General features: G+C 32.4%; 1 protein-coding gene across 1 annotated transcript; it reads left to right on the top strand.

Moving 5' to 3' along the window:
• Nucleotides 1–5,172: 5,172 nt before the first annotated feature.
• Nucleotides 5,173–6,105, top strand: LOC142240110 (uncharacterized). Its single transcript, XM_075311824.1, has one exon. It carries the CDS (start codon nt 5,173–5,175, stop codon nt 6,103–6,105), a length of 933 nt encoding a protein of 310 aa, XP_075167939.1.
• The last annotated feature ends 20,019 nt before the right edge of the window (nt 6,106–26,124 follow it).

The raw sequence follows: 26,124 nt of genomic DNA, 5'->3' as shown, positions 1-26,124 counted from the left end.
AGAATTTATGCCATTAAAGAAAGAACATTGAAAGAACTATTCTTGCAATGTATATGCCCCCTAACCACCGTGCAAAATTTGGTTCATATCGGTCCATAAATATGTATAGCCCCAATACAAACCTATTCCATGTTTTGACTTCCAGAGCATCTTGTAAGATAAACTTTTAAACCGTTCCAGTTGAGATTTGGTACGTGATTTTAGTATGTGTCCTTTAGATTTCAATAGTGGCAGTCCATGATTTTAGGTTCACTTAAACTATTCAGTCCATTATGGTACCACAATGAATGGATTCAATTCAATGTTTAGCTCAACGACAAGGAACCTCCATTTTATGGCCGAGTGCGAACGACGTTTCGCATTATGGTGAAACCACTTAGAAAAGCTTTGAATCACCACTGAAAAGATTTTTGGTGTCCGGTCGAAACTGGGATGAACAATTGACCCTTTGTACCACTGTAGCTCCCAAAAAACTATCTAGCTGCTGCTTTTCAACTCGGTGACAAAGGTGACCCGACAATGGTCATAATCGAATATAGGAATAACAAGTCATTAAGATCTCTCTGGGCAGACTCCTCTTATACAGATGTCTGTGTGTGTGTGTGTGTATTAGTTAAAGGGTTGTGTTGTAAAAGAAATGCTCAACACCTTTCGCTGGGCCTAGGCACAGACATTCCGTAAAACGTCATCCAACACATCTGGGAGTCACTTGCATGCATTCCACATTGATGGATGTTTTTTTTTGCTTCTTTCTCTTGCTGACTTGCTGAGTACTAGATTTGTGTGGAGTTTTTTTCTTCTTTCTCCATTCGTAGGAGAAAAAAAGAGACGACGCCGCCGCCATTTGGCGTCCCCGACAAGCGCTATTAATTAGATAAATATCTTGAAAAATTGTGTTGAACCGTAATTAGATTTACTCGGTGTTTTTTTCTACTTCTTCTTCACTGCTTTGTTTTTGTTAGCATTCGGGTTTTTTTCTCATATGGGGTTCGTGTAAACCCCCCTCAATTCATTGTTCATCACCCCACATGGGTTGTTGGTGAAAAACAACAAAACGGTAGGTTTGTTAGTTATTCTCCCAAAGCCATGAGCAGGGGGAGAGAAAGAGAGTTTCTGTAGTGACTGGCTGGCTGGCTGGCTGGTTGAGCTGACATGTGATTAATCATTGACACCTCGGCATCCAACGGCATTTTTGTTGTTGTTGTTGTTCATTATCTCGGCCCTTTTGAGCCAGCCACTAGCTTGAGTTGAACGAATGAGAATATCTTTCATGTCAGGTGAACGAACACACGGCTTGAAATGAAAATATGTGAAAATTAACACAAAAACACCACGAACTCGTCGTGCGGGGATAGTTAGATTAGCGAGTGGTGAAAGAGAGCAAAAACAAAACTAAACACCTAAATAACTTGGAATGGCATGATGGCCTGATATCTAACATCGCTTGAAATCGCGAGCGTCAGTAATTACATGTCATATCAAAACAAATGCACTCTAAATGTTATTCATCATTATCGCGCAAAGCGACGGCAAATTAATGTACACTGAAAAAAAAATTTGTTAAATAAACTTTGATGATAAAAGGAAAAAAATTAGAAATAACAAGCTGGTAGCGTGTATGTTAATCTTCTTTAACTTTATAATGAAGCGATCAAGGTGACCATATCAATTTTTTTATTTGCAAATATGAGCTTTGAAATATTTGCACACATTATTTATTGTGTAAAAAAGTGACTTAAAGAGTAATGTGGCACCTCTTCATCTATACACACAGAAAAAGTCACAGAATCAATCAACTATAATAGTTTCCTTTTGAAAACTCTTTGTCGTAGCAGGTTCCTTGAAAATATAAAGAATTCGATGACAGATATTCTCCCCATCAAGCATATATACCAAAACATGGTCAAAAATTTACACCATATTCGGCACACCTATTTATGTATCTAAACAAGTAAGGAAAGTCTAAAGTCGGGCGGGGCCGACTATATTATACCCTGCACCACTTTGTAGATCTAAATTTTCGATACCATATCATATCCGTCAAATGTGTTGGGGGCTATATATAAAGGTTTGTCCCAAATACATACATTTAAATATCACTCGATTTGGACAGAATTTGATAGACTTGTACAAAATCTATACACTCAAAATTTAAGTCGTCTAATGCACTAGGGTGGAACACAATTTTAGTAAAAAACAAGTATATACGGCCGTAAGTTCGGCCAGGCCGAAGCTTATGTACCCTCCACCATGGATTGCGTAGAAACGTCTACTGAAGCCGATGACAAGGTATCATAAAACTTCCTAACAACGTAATATATACCACATAGTCCATACGTGGTATATATTAAACTACAAAAGGGCCGATTAAATACGTATATAATTAAGTTTAAAGTTTCTATAAAAATAAAATTTTGACAACATTTTCTATAGAAGTAAAATTTTGACAAAATTTTCGATAGAAATAAAATTTGGAAAAAATTTTCTATAGAAATAAAATTTTGACCAAATTTTCTATAGAAATAAAATTTTGTCAACATTTTCTATAGAAATAAAATTTTGACAAAATTTTCAATAAAAATAAAATTTTGGAAGATTATTTTTGGCTCGAGTGGCAACCATGATTATGAACTGATATGGACCAATTTTTGTGTGATTGGGGATCGGCTATATATAACTATAGACCGATATGGACCAAATTTGGCATGGTTATTAGCGGCCTTATACTAACGACACGTTGCAAATTTCAACCGGATCGGATGCATTTTGCTCCTCCAAGAGGCTCCGGAGATCAAATCTGGGGAGCGGTTTATATGGGGGCTATATATAATTATGGACCGATATGCACCAATTCTTGTGTGTTTGTTAGAGACCACATTCTAATACCATGTTCCAAAATTCAACCGGATCGGATGAATTTTACTCCTCCAAGAGGCTCCGGAGGACAAATCTGGGGATCGATTTATATGGGGGCTATATATAATTATGGACCGATATGGACCAATTCTTGCATGGTTGTTATAGACCATATACTAACACCACGTACCAAATTTCAACCGGATCGGATGAATTTTGCTCCTCTAAGAGGCTCCGGAGGTCAAATCTGGGGATCGGCTTATATGGGGGCTATATATAATTATGGGTCGATGTGAAACAATTTTTGCATGGTCATTAGAGAACATATACCAACACCATGTACCAAATTTCAGCCATATCAGATGAAATTTGCTTCTCTTAGAGGCTCCGCAAGCCAAATCGGGGGATCGGTTTATATGGGGGCTATATATAATTATGGACCGATGTGGACCAATTTTTTCATGGTTATTAGAGACCATATACTAACACCATGTACCAAATTTCAGCTGGATCGGATGAAATTTGCTTCTCTTAGAGGCTCCGCAAGCCAAATCTGGGGATCCGTTGATATGGGGGCTATATATAATTATGGACCGATGTGGACCAATTTTTTCATGGTTATTAGAGACCATATACTAACACCATGTACCAAATTTCAGCCGGATCGGATAAAATTTGCTTCTCTTAGAGCAATCGCAAGTCAAATTTGGGTGTCCGTTTATATGGGGGCTATACGTAAAAGTGGACCTATATGGAGCAATTTTTGCGTGGTTGTTAGAGACTATATTATAACACCATTTACCGAATTTCAGCCGGATCGGATGAAATTTGCTTCTTTTAGAGCAATCGCAAGCCAAATTTGGGGGTCCGTTTATATGGGGGCTATACGTAAAAGTGGACAGATATGGCCCATTTGCAATACCATCCGACCTACATCAATGGCAACTACTTGTGCCAAGTTTCAAGTCGATAGCTTGTTTCGTTCGGAAGTTAGCGTGATTTCAACAGGCGGACGGACGGACGGACATGCTCAGATCGACTCAGAATTTCACCACGACCCAGAATATATATACTTTATGGGGTCTTGGAGCAATATTTCGATGTGTTACAAACGGAATGACAAAGTTAATATACCCCCCATCCTATGGTGGAGGGTATAAAAATATGGGAAACATTTAAATCTGAAGCAATTTTAAGGAAACTTCGCAAAAGTTTATTTATGATTTATCGCTCGATATATATGTATTAGAAGTTTAGGAAAATTAGAGTCATTTTTACAACTTTCGACTAAGCAGTGGCGATTTTACAAGGAAAATGTTGGTCGAAATCAGAAAAACATATATATGGGAGCTAAATCTGAATCTGAACACTCATAGCTACAATGCTAATTCTACTCCCTGTGCAAAATTTCAACTAAATCGGAGTTAAAAATTGGCCTCTGTGGTCATATGAGTGTAAATCGGGCGAAAGCTATATATGGGAGATATATCTAAATCTGAACCGATTTCAACCAAATTTGGCACGTATAGCTACAATGCTAATTCTGCTCCCTGTGCAAAATTTCAACTAAATCGGAGCAGAAAATTGGCCTCTGTGGTCATATGAGTGTTAATCGGGCGAAAGCTATGTATGGGAGCTATATCTAAATCTGAAACGATTTGGCTGATATTTTGCAAGTTTTTCGAGACTCATAAAATATTCGGATGTACGGAATTTGAGGAAGATCGGTTGATGAATTATGACCAGATCAGTGAAAAATATATATGGCAGCTATGTCTAAATCTGAACCGTTTTTTTCCAAAATCAATAGGGATCGTCTTTGGGCCGAAACAGGACCCTATACCAAATTTTAGGACAATCGGACTAAAACTGCGAGCTGTACTTTGCACACAAAAATACATCAACAGACAGACGGACTGACAGACGGACATCGCTAAATCGACTCAGAATTTAATTCTAAGACGATCGGTATACTAAACGATGGGTCTCAGACTTTTCCTTCTTGGCGTTACATACAAATGCACAAACTTATTATACCCTGTACCACAGTAGTGGTGAAGGGTATAAAAAGATTTTCAGGCAAACCGGAAGAAAATTCGTGTATCTAGACGCTCAAGAGGTCTAAACGGCTATACCAAAACAGGGACCGATTCACACCATCTACCGATTCACACTGTCTGCATCTTCATAATTATATATACCTTTATACGCCGAAAGAAAAGTTTTCTAGTATAAGGACCTACGATTTCAAGGGACGAGATTGAGTCTCTCCAGATCGGCCAAGTACTTGGAAGTTATCTTGGACTCTAGACTGAAATGGTTGGAAAATACTGCAGTCCATTAAAAGAGGGTCTATGCGGCACTTTATGCGTGCCAAAAGCTGGTCAGGGAACGCTGGGGGATGTAGCCGTTCTTATTCCACTGGTTTTTACAGCAGTTATAAGACCAGTAGCCACCTATGGCCGTCACGTCTGGTGGACCATTACGAGACATCGGAAGCATATACAGAAATTCAGCAGAATAAACAGAACGGCTCTCATTTACATGACTGGTGCGATGAGGACAACGGCCACCGCAGCTCAAGAGGTTTTAATGGGAATTTGCCCGCTTGATCTATACATCAGGAAGACAGCTGAGGTGGTACTCATGAGACTGAAGAGCTTAGACTTACTCGGAAACACGGCCTGCAGGCACACGGAACTGGTTGGTTCAGTTGGGCAACGCTTAAGGACGGACTATATGGCGACTCGGCATGTATATGAGGGCAAGCTAAGATTGATTATCCCAAGTATAGATGACTGGGAGGAAAAGCGTATACCTTTTCGAGATGTTCAGATTTATGCGGACGGATCGAAGATGGCTGAAGGTGCGGCTATCTCCTGCGAGAAGCTAGGAATCAGTGAGTCATATGGAATGGACAACGCATGCAGTATCTTTCAGACGGAGGTATTTGCCATTGCGAAAGCTGCGGAACTAATGTTGATGAGGCTGATATTCAGGAGCGAAATCAGCTTCTTCATCGACAGCCAGGCAGCAATAACGACCTTAGGAAATCCGAACATAACGTCGAAGATAGTTAGTCGCTGTCGTAGAGAGCTTAGAGCTTTCACTGAACAGCATAATATCACTCTGTGCTGGATACCTGGACATTATGGAATAATGGGAAATGAGGAGGCGGATGTGTTGGCTAAAGAAGGTGCACGCGGGACGAACAACAGATGTCTTCCCCCGCTATCTTTATATACTTAGGTTAGGTTAGGTTAGGTGGCAGTCCGATGTATCAGGCTCACTTAGACTATTCAGTCCATTGTGAAGATTGATTTATGGAAGCAACGTTGGGCTTCCTTTGCGACCTGCGAGCAAATCAAACTGATATGGGACGACAAGAGCCGTAAGAACTCTGATTTTCTGACTCGCAGAGATGATCTGAGAGCATTGATAGGCATCATAATAGGACACAACACACTTGGAAAACACATGGTAAAGATTGGCTTTATGACTGACAATATTTGTAGATTTGTAGGTGTCTGGACCCAGGGGCAACAGACGACTCCTACCGTTTTCTGTGCCAGTGTCCAGCATTATCATTTAGAAGAAACAAGATACTGGGCTCATTTTTCTTTCAGGATATAACGGATAACTTGCCTTCATCAAGGCCTCGGATGGAAGACCTAGGAAACCTTTCTTTGGAACTCGCATGCAAACTTAAATGATTGATGAGCACGAAGAAGAACAACTAAGAGGAAACCCAATGGATTAACATGATCTAAGTGGGAGCTCGCCCTTTTTGCTACGGTCTGGTCTCATTATCCATAACCTAACCTAATATAGCCAGTATTCGGCTTTTTGTACGCTTTAATTTCCTCTTTCCATCGTACACTTCTTTTACTCCAGGAACTCTGGGTCTCTATCGAAGTCTCTACACTGTTTCCTAGTCCCTCTTTCCTAAGTATGGTTGACACTTTGCCTAATAATGGTAGGTAAATGAAAAAAGGTATAGTTCCAAGGTCTCATCATCCTCAAAAGACGGTCACATGACTTTCGTCCTTGAGTAATTCTCCAGACTTTTAATTGTCTGGATGAACCCATCGTGTGTGTCTTCATCCCCATTCATCCAACTTGTCCCGCATTGTGTCTATTCGCTTTGTGTACTCTAAATTTAATTCGTTTTGTGTCCTAGCTCTTATCGCCAGTTAATTTGCCTGTACGTTTCTTCTTATTCTGGTGTCCTGACACCCATATGATGTGGATCCTGCCGTATTCCAAGTATTCGTTGATGTCTGCTATTGCCTTCAAACAATCTGTTAAAATATTCACGTCTTGTGACATTCCGAGTCCCGTCCTCTCACTCATCTTTGATCCATAGGTGTAGCAGCTATTACCCTCTGGTATCTATTCTGAGCTCCCATTCTCCCATGACCATCTTTCTGGCGTCAGATTGTCCCACTCGTCAGCTATACGCCATTTCACCCAGCGTCCTCTCTATTATATTTAATCTCATTGCAACCATGGAGGATTCGCTTTTGCCATAGTTATGCCTAACACCGCATATCTGTTGGACACGTTGTACAATTTCTATGTTTCACTCCCTTCCATTGATGTTCACCAGACTACGCTCTTATATATACATTTAGAGCCCACCGATCTTCGGCACAGTGTTCAAAATCTGTAGGTCTTCTCATTCCTCTTTTTGATGTGGCTCTTCCAATACATTTTCCTGTCTAAGGTTACTCCTAGAACTCGTTGTTTTTTATTAGACACTGGAATCGTCTTGCCCATAAAACTCGGTTCGATATATTGGACAATATTAATACATCTAGTGAATAGGGATAATTCTGTCTTCTATCCCTGGTTTTTGACTGGTCACATGGCATCCTCAGGACACCTACTGCCCTCCTGTGGAGTCAGTTAGGATCCGCGCCCTGGTAAATTATTATAAAATCGTGTAACAGACGAGTTCAAATCCCTCCTCAGGTAAAATCTTTAGTAGGCCATGTATAAGGATCCCTACTTATTAGGCCGATTCTGACGTTGAAATGTAGGAAACGGCTTAATTTATGTAAATATAAAATTAGGAACTTCCTAATGAAAAAAAACTTCTCAGAAGTGGGCATCCACGGTCGCGAAAATTTTGTCCACATTTGGGAAGTGTCATGGTTTAAGAGGTTTCACTGTATTCTTCAGATTAGTCTTTTGGGCAAGGCAAAATTTTCTAAATATAAAGAAAACAATTTTTGAATTAAATAAAATAATGCCAGCTCTAGTCCCTTATTTATAGATACTTGATTTGCTATCTCTTGCTCGTGATTCAAGCAATGCCCGGATGAATGTCCGAAATGGGGTATCTCTTCGCATGTTTTTTTGTTTCTGTGTAGATATGGTATTTTCCACAATTGCTCCCATTTAATTTCGTTTTGCACTTCAACATTGAAGCCCGGCATTCATTCATTTAGTTATGTCATCGGCCATGTCATAGGGAGCGTTTTTTTTTTTTGACAGATCCATGGAATGTTAATTTCCCTCACATGTATACGGTAATCATTGCTGCTAGAATATGTAGAACTTTGCTAGTGATATACTAGTCTCGATGTTTTTTTGCTGTTATGATTTCATTTTATTTATGGATTAACTACATACCATTGAATTTCCATTATATTGGAATTACCGTTGGTAATCCATCATTCGGTTTGAGTTTGTCATTTACTAGAAACATTCCAAACTGATGAGTTTCTTTTCAAAGATGGAGTTACACATAAATAAGCACTGTTCACGGATATGGAATTTTTCTTACACTTGATAGACATGGAATTTTTCTTTTATTTGAGTTTCTTGATTTTTTTTTTAAATATTACAAAATAAATTTTAGGTTGCATTAACTTACACATGAAATCAGGTGTACGGTAAGTAATAAACGGGAAGAATTATTAGCGGCTGATAAGAGTTTAAAGGGTGTTACGGTCAAAATTTGGTCAAGGGAAAACGCGTGTAAATCGGTGAAATCGTTTATTTAAAAAATCAAATTAAATTTCTGTTTCAAGTTCAATTAGTATAAAATTCAGGAAAAATATTCACTTAGGCTTTCGCTTTTCCAAATCCGCATTGCCGGGCCTCACGCTTGACACCTGCCATCAGATTTTGTACAGCCACCTTGTCCACCTTGTCCACCTTCTTCGCCGCAGAAAGCCAGTTTGCCTTGAACTGCTGCTCGCCCTTAGCAGTTTTTTAGGTCTTCGTTAGGTTCCGCTTGACAATAGCCCAGTATTTCTCAATTGGGCGGAGCTCTGGCGTGTTGGGAGGGTTCTTGTCCTTGGGAACCACCTGCACGTTGTTGGCGGCGTACCACTCCATGGCCTTTTTACCGTAATGGCAAGATGCCAAATCCGGTCAAAACAGTACGGAACAACCGTGTTTCTTCAGGAAAGGCAGCAGACGTTTATTCAAACACTCTTTCACGTAAATTTCTTGGTTGACAGTCCCGGAAGCTATGAAAATGTTGCTTTTCAAGCCACAGGTACAAATGGCAAACCAGATATTTCTTTGCGAACTTTGACAGTTTTATGTGCTTGAAAATATTTGCTACTTTTCCCCTTCCTTTTGCCGTATAAAACTCCTGTCCCGGAAGCTGCTTGTAGTCGGCTTTTACGTAGGTTTCGTCGTCCATTACCACGCAGTCAAACTTCGTCAGCATCGTCGTGTACAGCCTCCGGGATCGCGCTTTGTCCGTCGTATTTTGTTTATCATCGCGATTTGGATTCACTACCTTCTTGTAAGTCGATAGTCCGGCTCGTTTTTTGGCTCGATGCACGGTTGTAGACGATACACCCAGCTTATTTGCGGCATCTCGGAGAGAGAGGTTAGGGTTTCGCTTGAAACTACCGGCAACTCTCTTTGTCGTCTCAGCGGCTTCCGGTTTTCGATTTCCTCCCGATCCAGACTTCCTGGCTGTCGACAAACGTTCCCCAAACACTTTAATTACATTTGTAACGGTTGATTTTGCAACTTTTAGCGATTTTGCCAGCTTTGCGTGCGAGTAGCTCGGATTTTCGCGATGCGCGAGCAAAATGTTGATACGCTGCTCTTCTTGCTTGGACGGCATTTTGACAACTGAAGAGTGAATTCCAAAATCAAAATAGGAGCAACATTCTACACACACACACCTTCAAAATGAGGGGTGTTCTGGTTTTTTAAATGCAAAATTGAAAGAAATACATCAAGTTTATATTGACCAAATTTTGACCGTATCACCCTTTAGTATGACCTCAAGACATTGAGAAACCGATCCTAAGTAATCCAAATTCGAAATTTTTACAATTGCAGACCCTTGTCATAAGTAATTTTTGTAATTATAAATTTCTGTAGGGATTCTGGATTTTTGGCATTTCTCCGAAGAACACAACCTAATTGCAACAATGACTGAATAAATAACGGGCTACAATTGTAAAATTTTTAAACCCTAAACCACATAAAACTTTGATCGGCCAAAAAATATGCCAACCAGAAATATAGATTTTAGACTCCATCAAATATATATACCGATCGACTAAGAATTACCTCATGAGACGATCTAATCCTTGGTGTTCGTTATGAACAAGTTTTCTAGCAAATAAAATTTTGATAAAATTTTCTTTAAAAAAATTTACAAAATTTTCTATAGAATTAAAGTTTTGACAAAATTTTCTACAAAAATAAAATTTTGACAAAATTTTCTATAGAACTACAATGTTGACAAAATTTTCTATAGAAATTAAATTTAAAAAAGAACTTCTATAAAAAAATTATGAAAAGATTTTCTATAAAAACTAACATTTTAAAAAAACTTTCAATAGAAATAAAATTTTGATAAAATATTCTTTACAAAACATAATTTTTTTGACCAACAATAAAATTTTCACAACATTTTCTATGGAAATAAAATCTAAAAAAAAAATTGGAAATTTTTTTTATACAAATAAAATTTGGACATTTTCTATAGAAATAAAATCTAAAAAAAAAATTGGAAATTTTTTTATACAAATAAAATTTGGACATTTTCTAAAGAAATAAAATCTTGTAAAATTTTCTTAAAAAATAAAATGTTAGCAAAATTGTCTATAAAAATTATATGTTGACAAAATTTTCTATAAAAATTATATGTTGACAAAATTTTCTATAAAAATTATATGTTGACAAAATGTTCTATAGAAATAAAATGTTGACAAAATTTTCTATAAAAATTTAAATTTTTCAAAATTTTCTATAGAAATAAATTTTTTTAACAAATTTTTCTATAGAAATAATATTTGACAAAATTTTCCTTAAAAATAAAACGTGGACAAAATTTTCTATAGAAATAAAATTTTTTGAACATTTTCTATAGAAATATAATTTTGACAAAATTTTCCATAGAAATAAAACTTGGACAAAATTTTGTTTAGAAAAAAAATTTTACAAAACGTTCTATAAGAATAAAATTTTGACAAAATTTTCTATAGGAATAAATTTGGACAAAATATTTTATAGAAATAAAATTTTGACAAAAGTTTCCATAGGAATAAAATTTTGACAAAATTTTCATTAGAAAAAAAAAATTGCCAAATTTTTTTTAGAAATAAAATTTTGACAAAAGTTTCCATAGGAATAAAATTTTGACAAAATTTTCATTAGAAAACAAACTTTGATCTAAGTTTTTTTATAGAAATAAAATGTTGACAAAATTTTCTATAGAAATTAAATATTGACACAATTTCCTATAGAAATAAAGTCTTGACAAATTTTTCTATAGAAAACAAACTTTGATAAAAAATTTTTATAGAAATAAATTTTGACAAAATTTTCAATAAAAGTAAAATTTGAACCAAATTTTCTATAGAAATAAAATTTTGAAAAAATTTTCCATAGAAATAAAAGTTTGACAGCATTTTCTAACGACATAAAATATTGATAAAATATTCGTTAGAAATAAATTTTGAACAATATTTTCTATACAAATAAAATTTGGATAAATTTTTCTATAGAAATAAAATTTTGACCAAATTTTCTATAGAAATAAAATTTTGACAAATTTTTCCATAGAAATAAAAGTTTGACAATAATATGTTGACAAAATATTCTATAAAAATTGTATGTTGACAAAATGTTCTATAGAAATAAAATTTTGACAAAATTTTCTATAAAAATTTAAGTTTTTCAAAATTTTCTATAGAAATAAATTTTTTAACAAATTTTTGTACAGAAATAATAATTGACAAAATTTTCCTTAAAAATAAAACGTGGACAAAATTTTCTATAGAAATAAAATTTTTAGAAAATAGAAATATAATTTTGACAAAATTTTCCATAGAAATAAAACTTGGACAAAATAAAAATGAAATGTTTACAAAATGTTCTATAGACATAAAAATTTGACAAAATTTTCTATAGAAATAAAATTTGGACAAAATTTTTTTTATAGAAATAAATTTTGACAAATTTTTCCATATAAATAAATTGGGAAAAAATTTTCTATTTAAATACAATTTTGACAAACTTTTCCGTAGAAATAAATTTTGACAAACTTTTTTTTAGAAATAAAATTTTGACAAAAGTTTCCATACAATTTTGACAAAATTTGCTATAGAAAACAAACTTTGACAAAATTTTTTCTAGAAATAAAATTTTGACAAAAGTTTCCATAGGAATAAAATTTTGGCAAAATTTTCAATAGAAAACAAACTTTGACTAAAGTTTTTTATAGAAATAAAATGTTGACACAATTTTCTATAGAAATGAAATATTGACACAATTTCCTATAGAAATAAAATTTTGACAAAATTTTTTATAGAAATAAATTTTGACAAAATTTTCAATAAAAGTAAAGTTTTGACCAAATTTTTTATAGAAATAAAATTTTGACAAATGTTTGTTTGACAACATTTTCTAACGACATCAAATTTTGATAAAATATTCTTTAGAAATAAATTTTGAACAATATTTTCAATACAAATGAAATTTGGATAAAATTTTCTATAGAAATAAAATCTTGTCAAATTTTCTTAAAAAATAAAATGTTGGCAAAATTTGTTATAGAAATAAAATTTTGGCAAAATTTGCTATAAAAATAATATGTTGAAAAAATATTCTATAAAAATTATGTGTTGACAAAATGTTCTATAGAAATAAAATTTTGACAAAATTTTCTATAAAAAATTAAGTTTTTCAAAATATTCTATATAAATAAATTTTTTTAATAAATTTTTCTAAAGAAATATAATTTTGACAAAATTTTCTATAACAATCTAATTTTGACAAAAATTTTCCATAGAAATAGAACTTGGACAAAATTTTGTTTAGAATTAAATTTGGACAACATTTTCTATAGAAATAAAATTTGGACACAATTTTCTATAGAAATAAAATGTTGACAAAATTTTCCATATAAAAAAATTGGGACAAAATTTTCTATAGAAATAAAATTTTGACAAAATTATCCGTAGGAATACATTTTGACAAAATTTTTTATAGAAATAAAATTATGACAAAAGTTTCCATAGGAATAAAATTTTTACAAAATTTTCATTAGAAAACAAAATTTGACTAAAGTTTTTTTTATAGAAATAAAATGTAGACAAAATTTTCTGTAGAAATTAAATATTGACACAGTTTCCTATAGAAATAAAGTTTTGACAAAATTTTCCATAGAAATAAAAAAAAATTTTATAGAAATAAATTTTGACAAAATTTTCAATAAAAATAAAATTTTGAATTTTGAAATAAAAGTTTGACAACATTTTCTAACGACATCAAATTTTGATAAAATGTTCTTTAGAAATAAATTTTGAACAATATTTTCTATACAAATAAAATTTGGATAAAATTTTCTTTTGACAAATTTTTCTATAGAAATAAAATTATGACAAAATTTGGACGAATTGTCTATAGAAATAAAATTTTGACATATTTTTCCTTAGAAATAAAAGTTTGACAACATTTTCTAACGACATAAAATTTTGATCAAATATTCTTTAGAAATAAATTTTGAACAATATTTTCTATACAAATAAAATTTGGATAAAATTTTCTGTAGAAATAAATTTTTGGCAAATTTTTCTATAGAAATAAAATTATGACAAAATTTGGACGAAATTGTCTATAGAAATGAAATTTTGACAAATTTTTCCTTAGAAATAAAAGTTTGACAACATTTTCTAACGACATTTTTTTGATAATTTGGATAAAATATTTGTTAGAAATAAATTTTGAACAATATTTTCTATACAAATAAAATTTGGATAAAATTTTCTATATAAATAAAATTTTTACAAAAATTTTCTATAGAAATAAAATTGTGACAAAATTTTCTAGAAATAAAATTTTCACAAAATTTTCTATAGAAATACAATTTTCTCAAATTTTTTTATACCAAAAACAGAAATGAAATTTTGACAAAATTAGAATCGGGTTTTCAATGCCTTGGAAGCAAAACTATTATTAGCTGCTGATTTGTGTAAGTGAAATTTTCTAGGGCTAGCAATGGTATCATATTTTCTTCTCCGATTTGGGTATAAATAGTTCCCCATTACCATTCAACATCTCCGGTTTGAAATCACACACAATAGTTTCATCGATACTTCCTAATTGGGAATTTTTTGTTATAAATTAATTAGGTTGGTTATGGTTGATTAAGAAACAACATCATATCAAATTAGTTGATGATGTTTCGATTTTATGAAACATCATCAACAACTAACAATTTTGTATATATGGATTGTCCATCCAAAGAGTGACCATGAATGATTCTTGTAGGTCCAATTTGTAACCCTTTCCCACTGATTTTGGTTGTTGTTGTTTTTTTCTTTCGGGAAACATGATATTATTAATATCGGCTTGTAGTGAAATACTTTCTTTTTTATAGGGTGGGGAGTTTCCATTGTTTTCGATTGAAAACAATGGGAATATCGAATACAGTTTATTGGTACTCCAACTTAAATTTAACCATGATTATCAGAAAACCATGAAAATCTCAATTTTCTTATGAAAATTGGGATTTGATGCGAAAACCTTAGACATTTCCCTTTGTGGAAGCCTCCATGTAATTTGAGTGTTAAGCATCTGTATGGCTGTTGATTACCATAGGGGGTTATTTGTTCTCCCATTCATTTCATTTGTAATGTAATGAAATTGGCCATTGGCCTGACAAGATGTGGTGCAGACAATATGTGGCCGATTAACTTGATTATGGTTAAGAATTGATTGATGATTGATTTCTCAATTTTATGGCAAATCCTCAATAGTGGAAATAAATGGTCTAAAAACTATCATCCTGCTGATCCATAGGATTGTTATTAAAAAACAGATAATTTAATTTTTTTTTGTATATGTTGTTTGTATATGTTTTTATCATCTCCTATCTTTCTATGAACTAGCCTAGGTGTCTTATTTAGAAGTAAGGAAAAAAATCTAAAACGATAGGGGTTTCGAAAGCAGCTGTATAGACTAAAATTTTTTTTCTTTATGTTATTTTTCATATTCCCTATTTAGTTCCATTTACCAAGTTATGTCCGTCCGTCTGTCCGTTCATTCGTACATCATTTCCCCTATGCATCGTTAGTCACATAGGTTCTTTGCCTTGCCTAGCAATAAGTTTATCGTTGAACATATTAAACGGATATCAGATTACCTACAAATAGTTTTACTTGGTTCGTTTGTGCGGTGTTGCCATTACTTCCTCTATTGATTGAGTCGTCGTGATAAGGACCAAAATCAGAGGGTGAGGCTCTAAAAGAATTCACAGAGGTTTACCACAAAATAGGAAATAACATAGAGAGTAAAGCAAATAGAAAAGGAAATCTGAAGATGTCCTACCGCATGGAAATAGATTAGAACCAGAACTAATAAACAAATTGATTTTGCACAAATTATAGGGAATGATATTTGAGATATGGCAGATAGGGGAAAAAGTAAAATTTTCAAAAGAATTTTTACAATTTGAGTTATAGAAAAAAGCTGATTAGGAGTGTCTAAGTAAAGGGAAATAATAAGAAAAACCAAACGGTTTTATACTGGTCTTAATAATAGTATCCCTCTACTATTCGTCGTTAAGTATTGCATTTTTCTCATATATATGGCAATATATGCAACATATTATAAAAATTCTATACTAAGTTTCAAAATCTTGAGAATTTAAAGCCAAATTTGGTTCCATTGCAATCTTAGCATAAAATAAGTCGTCATCGTTATGACAAAGAATTTTTTTGGCAAATATTTGAATGATAAAATGATATTTTCAATTTTTTGATTTTATAAATGATTCTCATCCCTTTTAATATGGTAAAAACAATGAAAAACAAGTATAGTTCGGCCAGGACGAATCTCATGTACCCTCCACCATGGATTGCGTAGAAACTTCTACGAAAGACTGTCATCCACAATCGAATTGCTTGGGTTGTGGTAATACTTATCAATCGCAAGGTATCTTAAAACTTCTTAATATCGTCTTCTAAATTGTAAGTTAGTCCATACGTGGTATATATTAAACAAAAAAAGGTCAATTAAATACGTATATAATTCAGTTTGACAAAATTTTCTATAGAAATAAAATTTTGCCAAAATTTTCTATAGAAAATTTTGACAACATTTTATATAGAAATAAAATTTTGACAAAATTTTCTTTAGAAATAAAATTTTGACAAAATTTTCTATAGAAATAAAATTTTGACAAAATTTTCTATAGAAATAAAATTTTGACAACATTTTCTAACGACGTCAAATTTTGATAAAATATTCTTTAAAAATAAAATTTTGACAAAATTTTCTATAGAAATAAAATTTTGACAAAATTTTCTATAGAAATTAAATATTGACAAAATTTTCTTTAGAAATAAAATTTTGACAAAATTTTCTATAAAAATAAAATCTTGACAAAATTTTCTATAGTAATTAAATATTGACAAAATTTTCTTTAGAAATAAAATTTTGACAAAATTTTCTATAAAAATAAAATTTTGACAAAAATCTCTATAGAAATAAAATTTTGACAAAATTTTCTATAGAAATAAAATTTTGACAAAATTTTCTTCAGAAATAAAATTTTGACAAAATTTTCTATACAGATAAAATTTTGACAAAATTTTCTTTAGAAATAAAATTTTGACAAAATTTTCTATAGAAATAAAATTTAACACAATTTATTAAATATAAATAAAATATTGACAAAATTTTCTATAGAAATAAAATTTTGAAAAAATTTTCTATCAAAATTAAATTTTGACAAACTTTTCTATAAAAATTAAATTTTGACAAAATTTTCTATAGAAATTAAATTTTGACAAAATTTTGTATAAAAATAAAATGTTGACCAAATTTTCTCTAGAAATAAAATTTTGACAAAATTTTCTATAGAAATAAAATTTTGACAAAATTTTCTATCAAAATTAAATTTTGACAACATTTTCTATAGGAATTCTTGACAAAAATTTCTGTAGAAATAAAGTTGTGACAAAATTTTATATACAAATAAATTTTTGACAAAATTTTCTATACAAAAAAAAATTCGACAAAATTTTCTATAAAAATTTTGACAAAATTTTCTTTAGAAATAAAATTTTGACAAAATGTTCTATAGAAATAAAATTTTGACAAAAATTTCTATAGAAATAAAATTTTGACAAATTTTCTATAGAAATAAAATTTTGACAAAATTTTCCTATAGGAATAAATTCTTGACAAAATTTTCTGTAGAAATAAAATTTTGCCAAAATTTTCTATAAAAATTAAATTTTGACAAAATTTTCTATAAAAAAATAAATGTTGACAACATTTTCTGTAGAAATAAAATTTTGACATAATTTTCTATCAAAAATAAATTTTGACAACGATGTATATATTAAACCAAAAAAGGCAGATTAAATACGTATATAATTCAGTTAGAAAAAAATTTCTATAGAAATAAAATTTTGACAAAATTATATTTTGACAAAATTTTCTATAGAAATAAAATTTTGACAAAATTTTCTATAGAAATGACATCTTGACAAAATTTTCTGTAGAAATAAAATTTTGACAAAATTTTCTATAAAAATTAAATTTTGACAACATTTTCTATAAAAATTAAATTTTGACAAAATTTTTTATAGAAACAAAATTTTGACAAAAGTTTCTATAGAAATAAAATTTTGACAAAATTTTCTATAGAAATAAAATTTTGACAACATTTTCTATACAAACAAATTTTGACATTTTCTATAGAAATTAAATTTTCACAAAATTTTCTATAGAAATAAAATTTTGACAAAATTTTCTACACAAATAAAATTTTGACAAAATTTTCTATAAAAATTAAAAAGAAAATGTTGTTTATTTCTATACAACATTTTTTTTTAATTTTTATAGACAGAATTTTGACAAAATTTTCTATAGAAATAAAATTTTGACAAAATTTCTATAGAAATAAAATTTAACACAATTTTCTATATAAATAAAATTTTGGCAAAATTTTCTATAGAAATGAAATCTTGACAAATTTTTCTTTAGAAATAAAATTTTGACAAAGTTTTCTATGGAAATAAAATTTTGGTAGATTATTTTTGGCTCGAGTGGATCAATTTTTGTATGATTTGGGATCAACTATATATAACTATAGACCGATGTGGACCAATTTTTGCATGGTTGTTAGCAGCCATATACTAGGGCAATGTACCAAATTTAAACCAGTTCGGATGAAATTTGCTCCTTCAAGAGGCTCCGGAGGTCAAATCTGGGTATCCGTTTATATGGGGACTACCCTGCAAAAAAAGCGTCGTCAAAAAAAAAATAATGCAAATGTTCTTTTTGGATCCGGAAGTGGTGCAAAATTGACGCAGAAGCGATGAATTTAACATGGGCTTGTCATAGGACGGAAGTACTCCATTTCAACAGCCGTTGCACTGAATTTGCATCACTTCTTTAGGTGTGATCCAAATTCAATGTTTTGGATGTAAATTAAAAAATTCTGTGATATTTTGTCAAAAAAATAATTTTTATAAATTTTTTATAATTTTTAATGGAATGGTCGGAAACGTTTGACCTCAAATATTTTCAAAAATTCACAATTTTTTCAGATTGGATTTAGCATCTTTTTCGACAAAATTTAAATAATTTGTACAATGTTATGTATTCTTACTCTATTTTTAACCAATTTGAAACAAAAAAAGTTAAAATTACCCTTTAAAAATATGAAAAAAGCAAGTTATAAACAATTGAATTAAAAGAACGTCCTGGGTAGTTAAAATAAAGAACATCATTGGGAGTGCATCTTCTGGGAGTGCTTTTAAAGTTGTGCCTTTGGAAGAACTTCCAAATTTTTTTGCTGGGTATATATAATTATGGACCAATATAGACCAATTTTTGCTTGGTTTTTAGATACCATATACTAAGGCTATGGTCACACTAGGCAAATATTTGACCAAATTGACTGTCAAACATTTTTCCAGAACCATTTTCCAAATATCTGGATACGGTTTATGGAAAATAACCCTACCATGATGTTATATATCCAATATGAGCTCAAAGTATTTGCTGGTTTGGCTGTGGCGACGGATTCTTTTTAGATTTCTGTCAAATATTTGCCCAGTGTGACCATAGCATAATACCACGTACCAAATTTCAACCGGTTTGGATGAATTTTGCTTCTCCAAAAGGCTCCGGAGGTCAAATCTGGGGATCTGTTTATATGGGGGCTATATATATATGTTAATTATGGACCGATATAGACCTATTTTTGCTTGGTTGTTAGAAACCGTATACTAACACCATGTACCAAATTTCGGTTTATATGGGGGCTATATGTAATTATTGACCATATACTAACGCCATGTACCAAATTTCGGCCAGATCGGATGAAATTTGCTTCTCTTGGAGGCTTCGCAAGCCAAATCTGGGGATCCTTCTATATGGGGGGTATAAGTAAAAGTGGACCGATATGGGTCATTTGCAATACCATTCGTCCTACATCAATAACAACTACTTATGCCTAGTTTCAAGTCGATAGCTTGTTTCGTTCGGAAGTTAGCGTGATCTCAACATACGGACGGACGGTCATGCTTAGATCGACTCAGAATTTCACCACGACCCAGAATATATATACTTTATGCGGTCTTAGAGCAATATTTCGATGTGTTACAAACGAAATGACAAAGTTAATATAGCCCGCATCCTATGGTGAAGGGTATAAAAATCTCACATTTTTGGACCATCTTTGATCAAAGACATTTGATGATGCCTTCCTCAAAAGCTCACACAAATTCACTTGTTTGTGATTCATAAACGCCGGCGCATTGAAAATCAAAGATATCATCTTTGTCATCATCATCATCATCTTCGTCACCATTGCAGTTCCATTCGGCACCACTGAAAGCATTAACTTTTGGAAGTCATTGCTTAATGAGTTCTACCTGTTTGATTAAATATCTATACGCTTAAATATCATACACAGAAAAGGACAAAAACTTACGTAATTAATGTCCAGGCGCAAAAGAAAATATTTGAAAAATTAAAAATTGTTTTTTATTTTGTCTCTTGAAATTGAGGCTTTTTTTATTTTTGTCTTTTTGTTTTTATGGTCTTCTTGAGAGTGCACAGAACTCATATGCATTCCAATATTTTTATTATATTCGCATATATTATGAAAATATTTTGGTGAGAATGATTGTCCCTGTACTGAAACCAAAAAAACGAAAACGAAACAATTTCCAAAGATGTTGTCTTCACTTCAATAATTTTGGTTTGAGACGCAAGAAATTACATTTAAAAAGAGAAAGAAATAAAGCCTTGCAATATGTGCTGTGGTTTCAAAATTACCCTTTTAAAGATGTTTTCATTAATGTTGAAGGTTTTTGAGATTTATTAAATCTAAGGACAAAATGCCGTAAAACTTTTTTAAAACAACTTTTTATTATTATTTTTTGTTTCATTTTTTTACACTTTGCCAAAATGACATTCCTAATTTAAGGACACGAAATCTTTGTGCTTACGAAAATATTTTTTCAGTGTGTTCATCAGAATATAATACAAATTTCACAATCGCCAGTCTCTATATCATGAAAAGAAGATAATTCTGTTTTAAAAATTTTATACAGCACAGTTGGACTCTGAAGTCTCTCAAGAAACACTAAAAACTGAAGACCACGTCAACCAGAACCTTGAAGACGATACTGGACTTAAGACCTATAGAGGTTCATATAAAAAGCGTAGCCGCCATGGCTGCGATAGAGATTGAAGATGTTGGAAGAATGGGAGAATTGAGAGAAATGGCGGATGCCGCAATAAACCACGTTGCGTATACCTGAAGGTATCGAAGGCTGTCGAATGTGACATTCTGACGACATCAATATGACCGTGGGAGAATGGAACCCCAGAACATATACCAAAGAGGGAAATAAATGCTACAATTATGGATCGAAGATGGGTAAGAGGACGGGAATGGTCGTCCATGTGGAGGTCCCAGATACCGAGATTCCGATTTCAGGACCCCAACACAATGCTGCAGGTCGAAGTGCGTCATAACGGAATGTGTTAATTTCCTCGGAAATAACACGAGACCATAATACTTGAATATCTTAAAACATTGTCAGAGGATAATGAAGGCAATAGAAGACATTACATTTCGATAGGCAACCAATTTGGAATGCAAAAGCATGATCAACGACCATATATGGGTGCCGGGAGATGTCGGAATAATAGGAAACGCAAAAGCTAATAAACTAGCGATAACAGCTAGGACTTTTAGGAAAGTGAACTTAGAAAAATCAATGCGGCCTAGATGGTTGTCATGGAAGCCACATTGAGCGATGTGTACTAATGCAACGGTCGGACAACGAAACTATTATAGAATTACACAGATAAGAACAAGTATGTTAGAAATAAAATTTTAACAAAATTTTCTATAGAAATAAAATTTTAACAAAATTTTCTATAGAGAAAAAATTTTGAAAATATTTTTTATAGAAATAAAATTTTGACAACATTTTCTATAGAAATAAAATTTTGACAACATTTTCTATAGAAATAAAATTTTGACAAAATTTTCTATAGATATAACATTTTGACAACATTTTCTATAGAAATAAAAAATTTGACAAAATTTTCAATAGAAATAAAATTAAAAAAAAAAATGTTCTATGGAAATAAAATTTTGTCAAAATTTTCTATAGCAATAAAATTTTGACAAAATTTTCTATAGTAATAAAAGTTTGGTACACGCAAAGAAAAAATACGTTTGGAAAACGTGTACCGAAAACGTTTTTCTTTTGTTAGAGTTTTTTGAATTGCTTCGAAAAATTTAAACTTTTATCACCAAAAAAATTCGTTTGTTACAAATTCAATAAAAAAAGTTATTTTTGAAATAACAACACAGTCCATTTCGTTTATATCAAACACTGCTCTTTTCTGACTTTAGGTCTTTAATAAGACACATTTTACAGTTCAAAATTTAATATACTACAATGTAATGTTGAACATTTTTTCGGAATCTTCGAATATATCTGGAATATATGTAAAAAAAAAACAAAAGCAAAAAAAAAACTTTGGCCGAAGCAGGGATCGAACCCACGACCCTTGGCATGAGAGTCGGACGTAGCTACCACTGCTCCACGGTGCCAAACTAAGTGTTTGTTTCTGTTAAATAAACTTTGTTTATTCGGTTCGTGGGCGCCGCAAGCTATGCTATATAAATATAACTTATATTAATATTTATCTATTGATGACCATAACAGCTACATAGCTCAGTGGTTAGTGTGTTGGCTTACAATGTGCATGGTCCGCGGTTCGATTCTCCGTCCAGGCGAAAGGTAAAAAAAATTTTAAAAATTTATAAAATCGTATAATTTCTTCTACATTGTTGGTATTACAGGAAAAGGTGTTAAGAACTAAAAATCCTCGTGGATGTGAGAAAGATGTGAGGGACAATGCAATTAGCAAGAAAATAATGTTTTTTTTTTTTGAGCTAGTCTTTATGAAATTATTTTTACATCCTGGAAAAGAATAAACGTTTATCACAAAAAGTATATACTTTTCTTCCAAATACACTTCCTTACAGCGAAAAGCAAATGAGAAACGAACTTTGTTTGTCTAAAATTTCGTTTGGGAGGAAAGAATTATTTTTTTGCGTGTAGATTAAATTTTGGCTCGAATGGCAACTATGATTATGAACCGATATAGACCAATTTTTGTGTGATTGGGGATCAGCTATATATAACTATAGATCGATATGGACCAATTTTGGCATAGGTGTTAGCGGCCATATACTAACACCATGTACCAAATTTCAACCGAATCGGATGAATTTTGCTCCTCCAAGGGGTTCCGGAGGTCAAATCTGGGGATCGGTTTATATGGGGCCTATATATAATTATAGACTGATATGGACCAAATTTTGCATAGTTGTGTATATTTACAACTGGTACCAAATTTAAACCTGATGGGATGAATTTTGCTCCTCCACGAGGCTCCGGAGATCATTGTCGGATTAAATGTGCTTTTCTTAGAGGCTCCGTCGTCGTCCGATATGGCCCATTTGCAATACCATCCGTCCTACATCAATAACAACTACTTGTGCCAATTTTCAAGTCGATAGCTTGTTGCGTTCGGAATTTAGCGTGATTTCAACAGACGGACGGACGGATGGACGGACATGCTTAGATCAACTCAGAATTTCACTTCGACCCAGAATATATATACTTTATGGGGTCTTAGAGCAATATTTCGATGTGTTACAAACGGAATGGCAAAATTAATATACCCCCCATCCTATGGTGTAGGTATCCAGATCGGTTCATAATTATATATAGCCCCCATATAAGCTGATCCCCAGATTTGATTTCCGAATCCCATTGGAGGAGCAAAATTCATCCGATCCAATTGAAATTTGGTGCGTGGTGTAAGCCACTAATAACCATGCAAAAATTGGTCCATATCGGTCCATACTTATATATAGCCGCCATATAAACCGATCCCCAGATTTTGCTTGCGGATCCTCTTGGGGGAGCAATTTTCATTCGATCCAGCTGAAATTAGGTACATGGTGTTTTTATATGGTCTCTAACATTCGTGCTAAAATTGGTCCATATCGGTCTATAATTATATATAGCCCCACATGAACCGATTCCCAATCGCACAAACATGGGTCCTTATTGGTTCATAATTGTATATAGTTCCCATATAGACCGACCTCCATTTTTCTCTTTTGGTTCTCTAATTACCGCGGAAATGTTAATATCGGTTCGTAATTATTTATAGATTCCTTGTGTTTTTTTGGTTTTTTATTCGATCTTTTCATACCCTCCACCATAGGATGGGGGATATACTAACTTTCCCTGAATTATATACGTATTTAATCTGTTTTTTTTTTTTTTTGTCTAATATATATGCCCTATAGGCTAACTTACAATTTGGAAGACAATGTTAAAAAGGTTTAAGATACCTTGCCATCGGCAAGTATTACCCCAACCCAAGTAATTCGATTGTAGATGATAGTCTTTAGTAGAAGATCCATGGTGGAGGATACATAAGATTCGGCTAGGTCGAACTTAGGGCCGTATATACTTGTTTAGTTCTGTTTTTATTTATAGAATGCGACCGGTAATGTAAATGTATCAGGAGTGAAGAATTCAACAATTTACGCATGTAAATTATTTTTGCCAGTGCCACCCCGGCCGGGAATCGAACCCGGCATTTTCGTCTTGCAAGACTTATGCACTTCCACTATGCTATCGAAGGCCACGTTTGATTATCTGTAGTTTGGTTTGCTGTGTATGTGGGAATGGCCAAGTAAGTTTGATAGCCATTGGAAGAGCTAATAGCAACAGAGAGAGATTTAAAGCAATTAAATTAATACAATTACATTTTGAATGCATTGCTGGGGGGAATTTGATGGGGATGAGATGTTTGCTGTGTGTGTGAGTATGGCCAAGTAAGTTTGATAGCCATCGGAAGAGCGTTAATAGCAACAGAGATAGAGATAGAGAAAGAGTTGAGGCAATGAGATTAATACAATTACATTTTGTATGAATTTGCTGAGAGGAATTTTATGGGGAGTGAGATGTTTTATGGGCGAAAAGATCAGCTATTCGTATATTTTTCTTAAAGTTTTAATAAATAATGGGTTTCTTAAGAAAAATTTTTTTAAAAAATTTACATATTTGTTATTAAAACAACATCAGTGAAGTTATGAGGTAATATTTAATTTTATCACCTTCACTATACTACACGATTTGTATGAATGTCAGCTAGACTAGTTAATTTTAAACGTTAATTATAGTTTTTGTTTTCTTCTCTTTCTTTTATATTGAAATATTGTATATTATGTGTTTCTGTCACTTAATTGTACCATAGTTCTGTTTTTACCCACCCTTAATATAATCCCATCAAGGAATTATGGAAAAATAAAAAACAACTACAAATTTTTAAAACATTGTTATTCAGTATTTATTAAAAATTACGACTCAAACAAAAGGGGTGTGGGTTAAAGGTAGAAGGCGGGAGAGGGAGAATTTTAAATCCTTATACCCTAACCAAAAAAGACATACAGCCTAATCCTATTAGGGCAAAACTGTGTGTAAGCCTTAAAATGAATTAAGCAAAAACAACAAAAAAAAAAAAACATAAATGAAAATGAATTGTTTGCTTGTTTTTATCGTTCATTTATTGTCTGTTTGCTGTTGTTGTTGTTGTTGTTCGTTGCCTTCTTTGTTTATTTGTTAAATACACAGAATAAATTATAAAATTATACTTTATTACATATTTTCATATTGTATCGTTCAATGGTAATGGTCCCGCTGTTGTTGTTGTTGTTGTTGCTATGCTGGTGAGATGATAATGGAATTGTTGTAGTTGTTGTTGATGCGTTATTATTGTTGGTAAACATTGACAATACATTCTGCTTGATTGACTATATTTACGTGTGAAAGAATGGATGGATGGAGGGACGGAGAGATGGATTGACGGACAGACGAAGAGCTGGATGGACGAATAGCTTGATTCCACTGACAAAATGTTTATGATGAATTCCTAACATGTGTACTTACTTACTGTACATACTCATATAGCCTTCCCCCACCCCCTCTCTTCCAAATACAGGGATAACTTTGTGTGAGCCTTACAGCTGCTCTTTAGGTTTCACAGATTTATTGTGGCTATGAAAGTTGATGTAGATGATGATGGTGATGCTGATGGTGATGCTGATGATGTGAGATTCCGAAAACCTTAGCGCTTGCTGTGTGCAATTGAGTGACAAATATGAATAAATTAAAATCCCAAATTGTGTGGTTCTTGTGTACTCCT

Source organism: Haematobia irritans, chromosome 5 (assembly GCF_050003625.1).
Source record: "Haematobia irritans isolate KBUSLIRL chromosome 5, ASM5000362v1, whole genome shotgun sequence".
Classification (NCBI taxonomy): domain Eukaryota; kingdom Metazoa; phylum Arthropoda; class Insecta; order Diptera; family Muscidae; genus Haematobia; species Haematobia irritans.
This window is presented reverse-complemented; position numbering and strand designations above follow the sequence as displayed.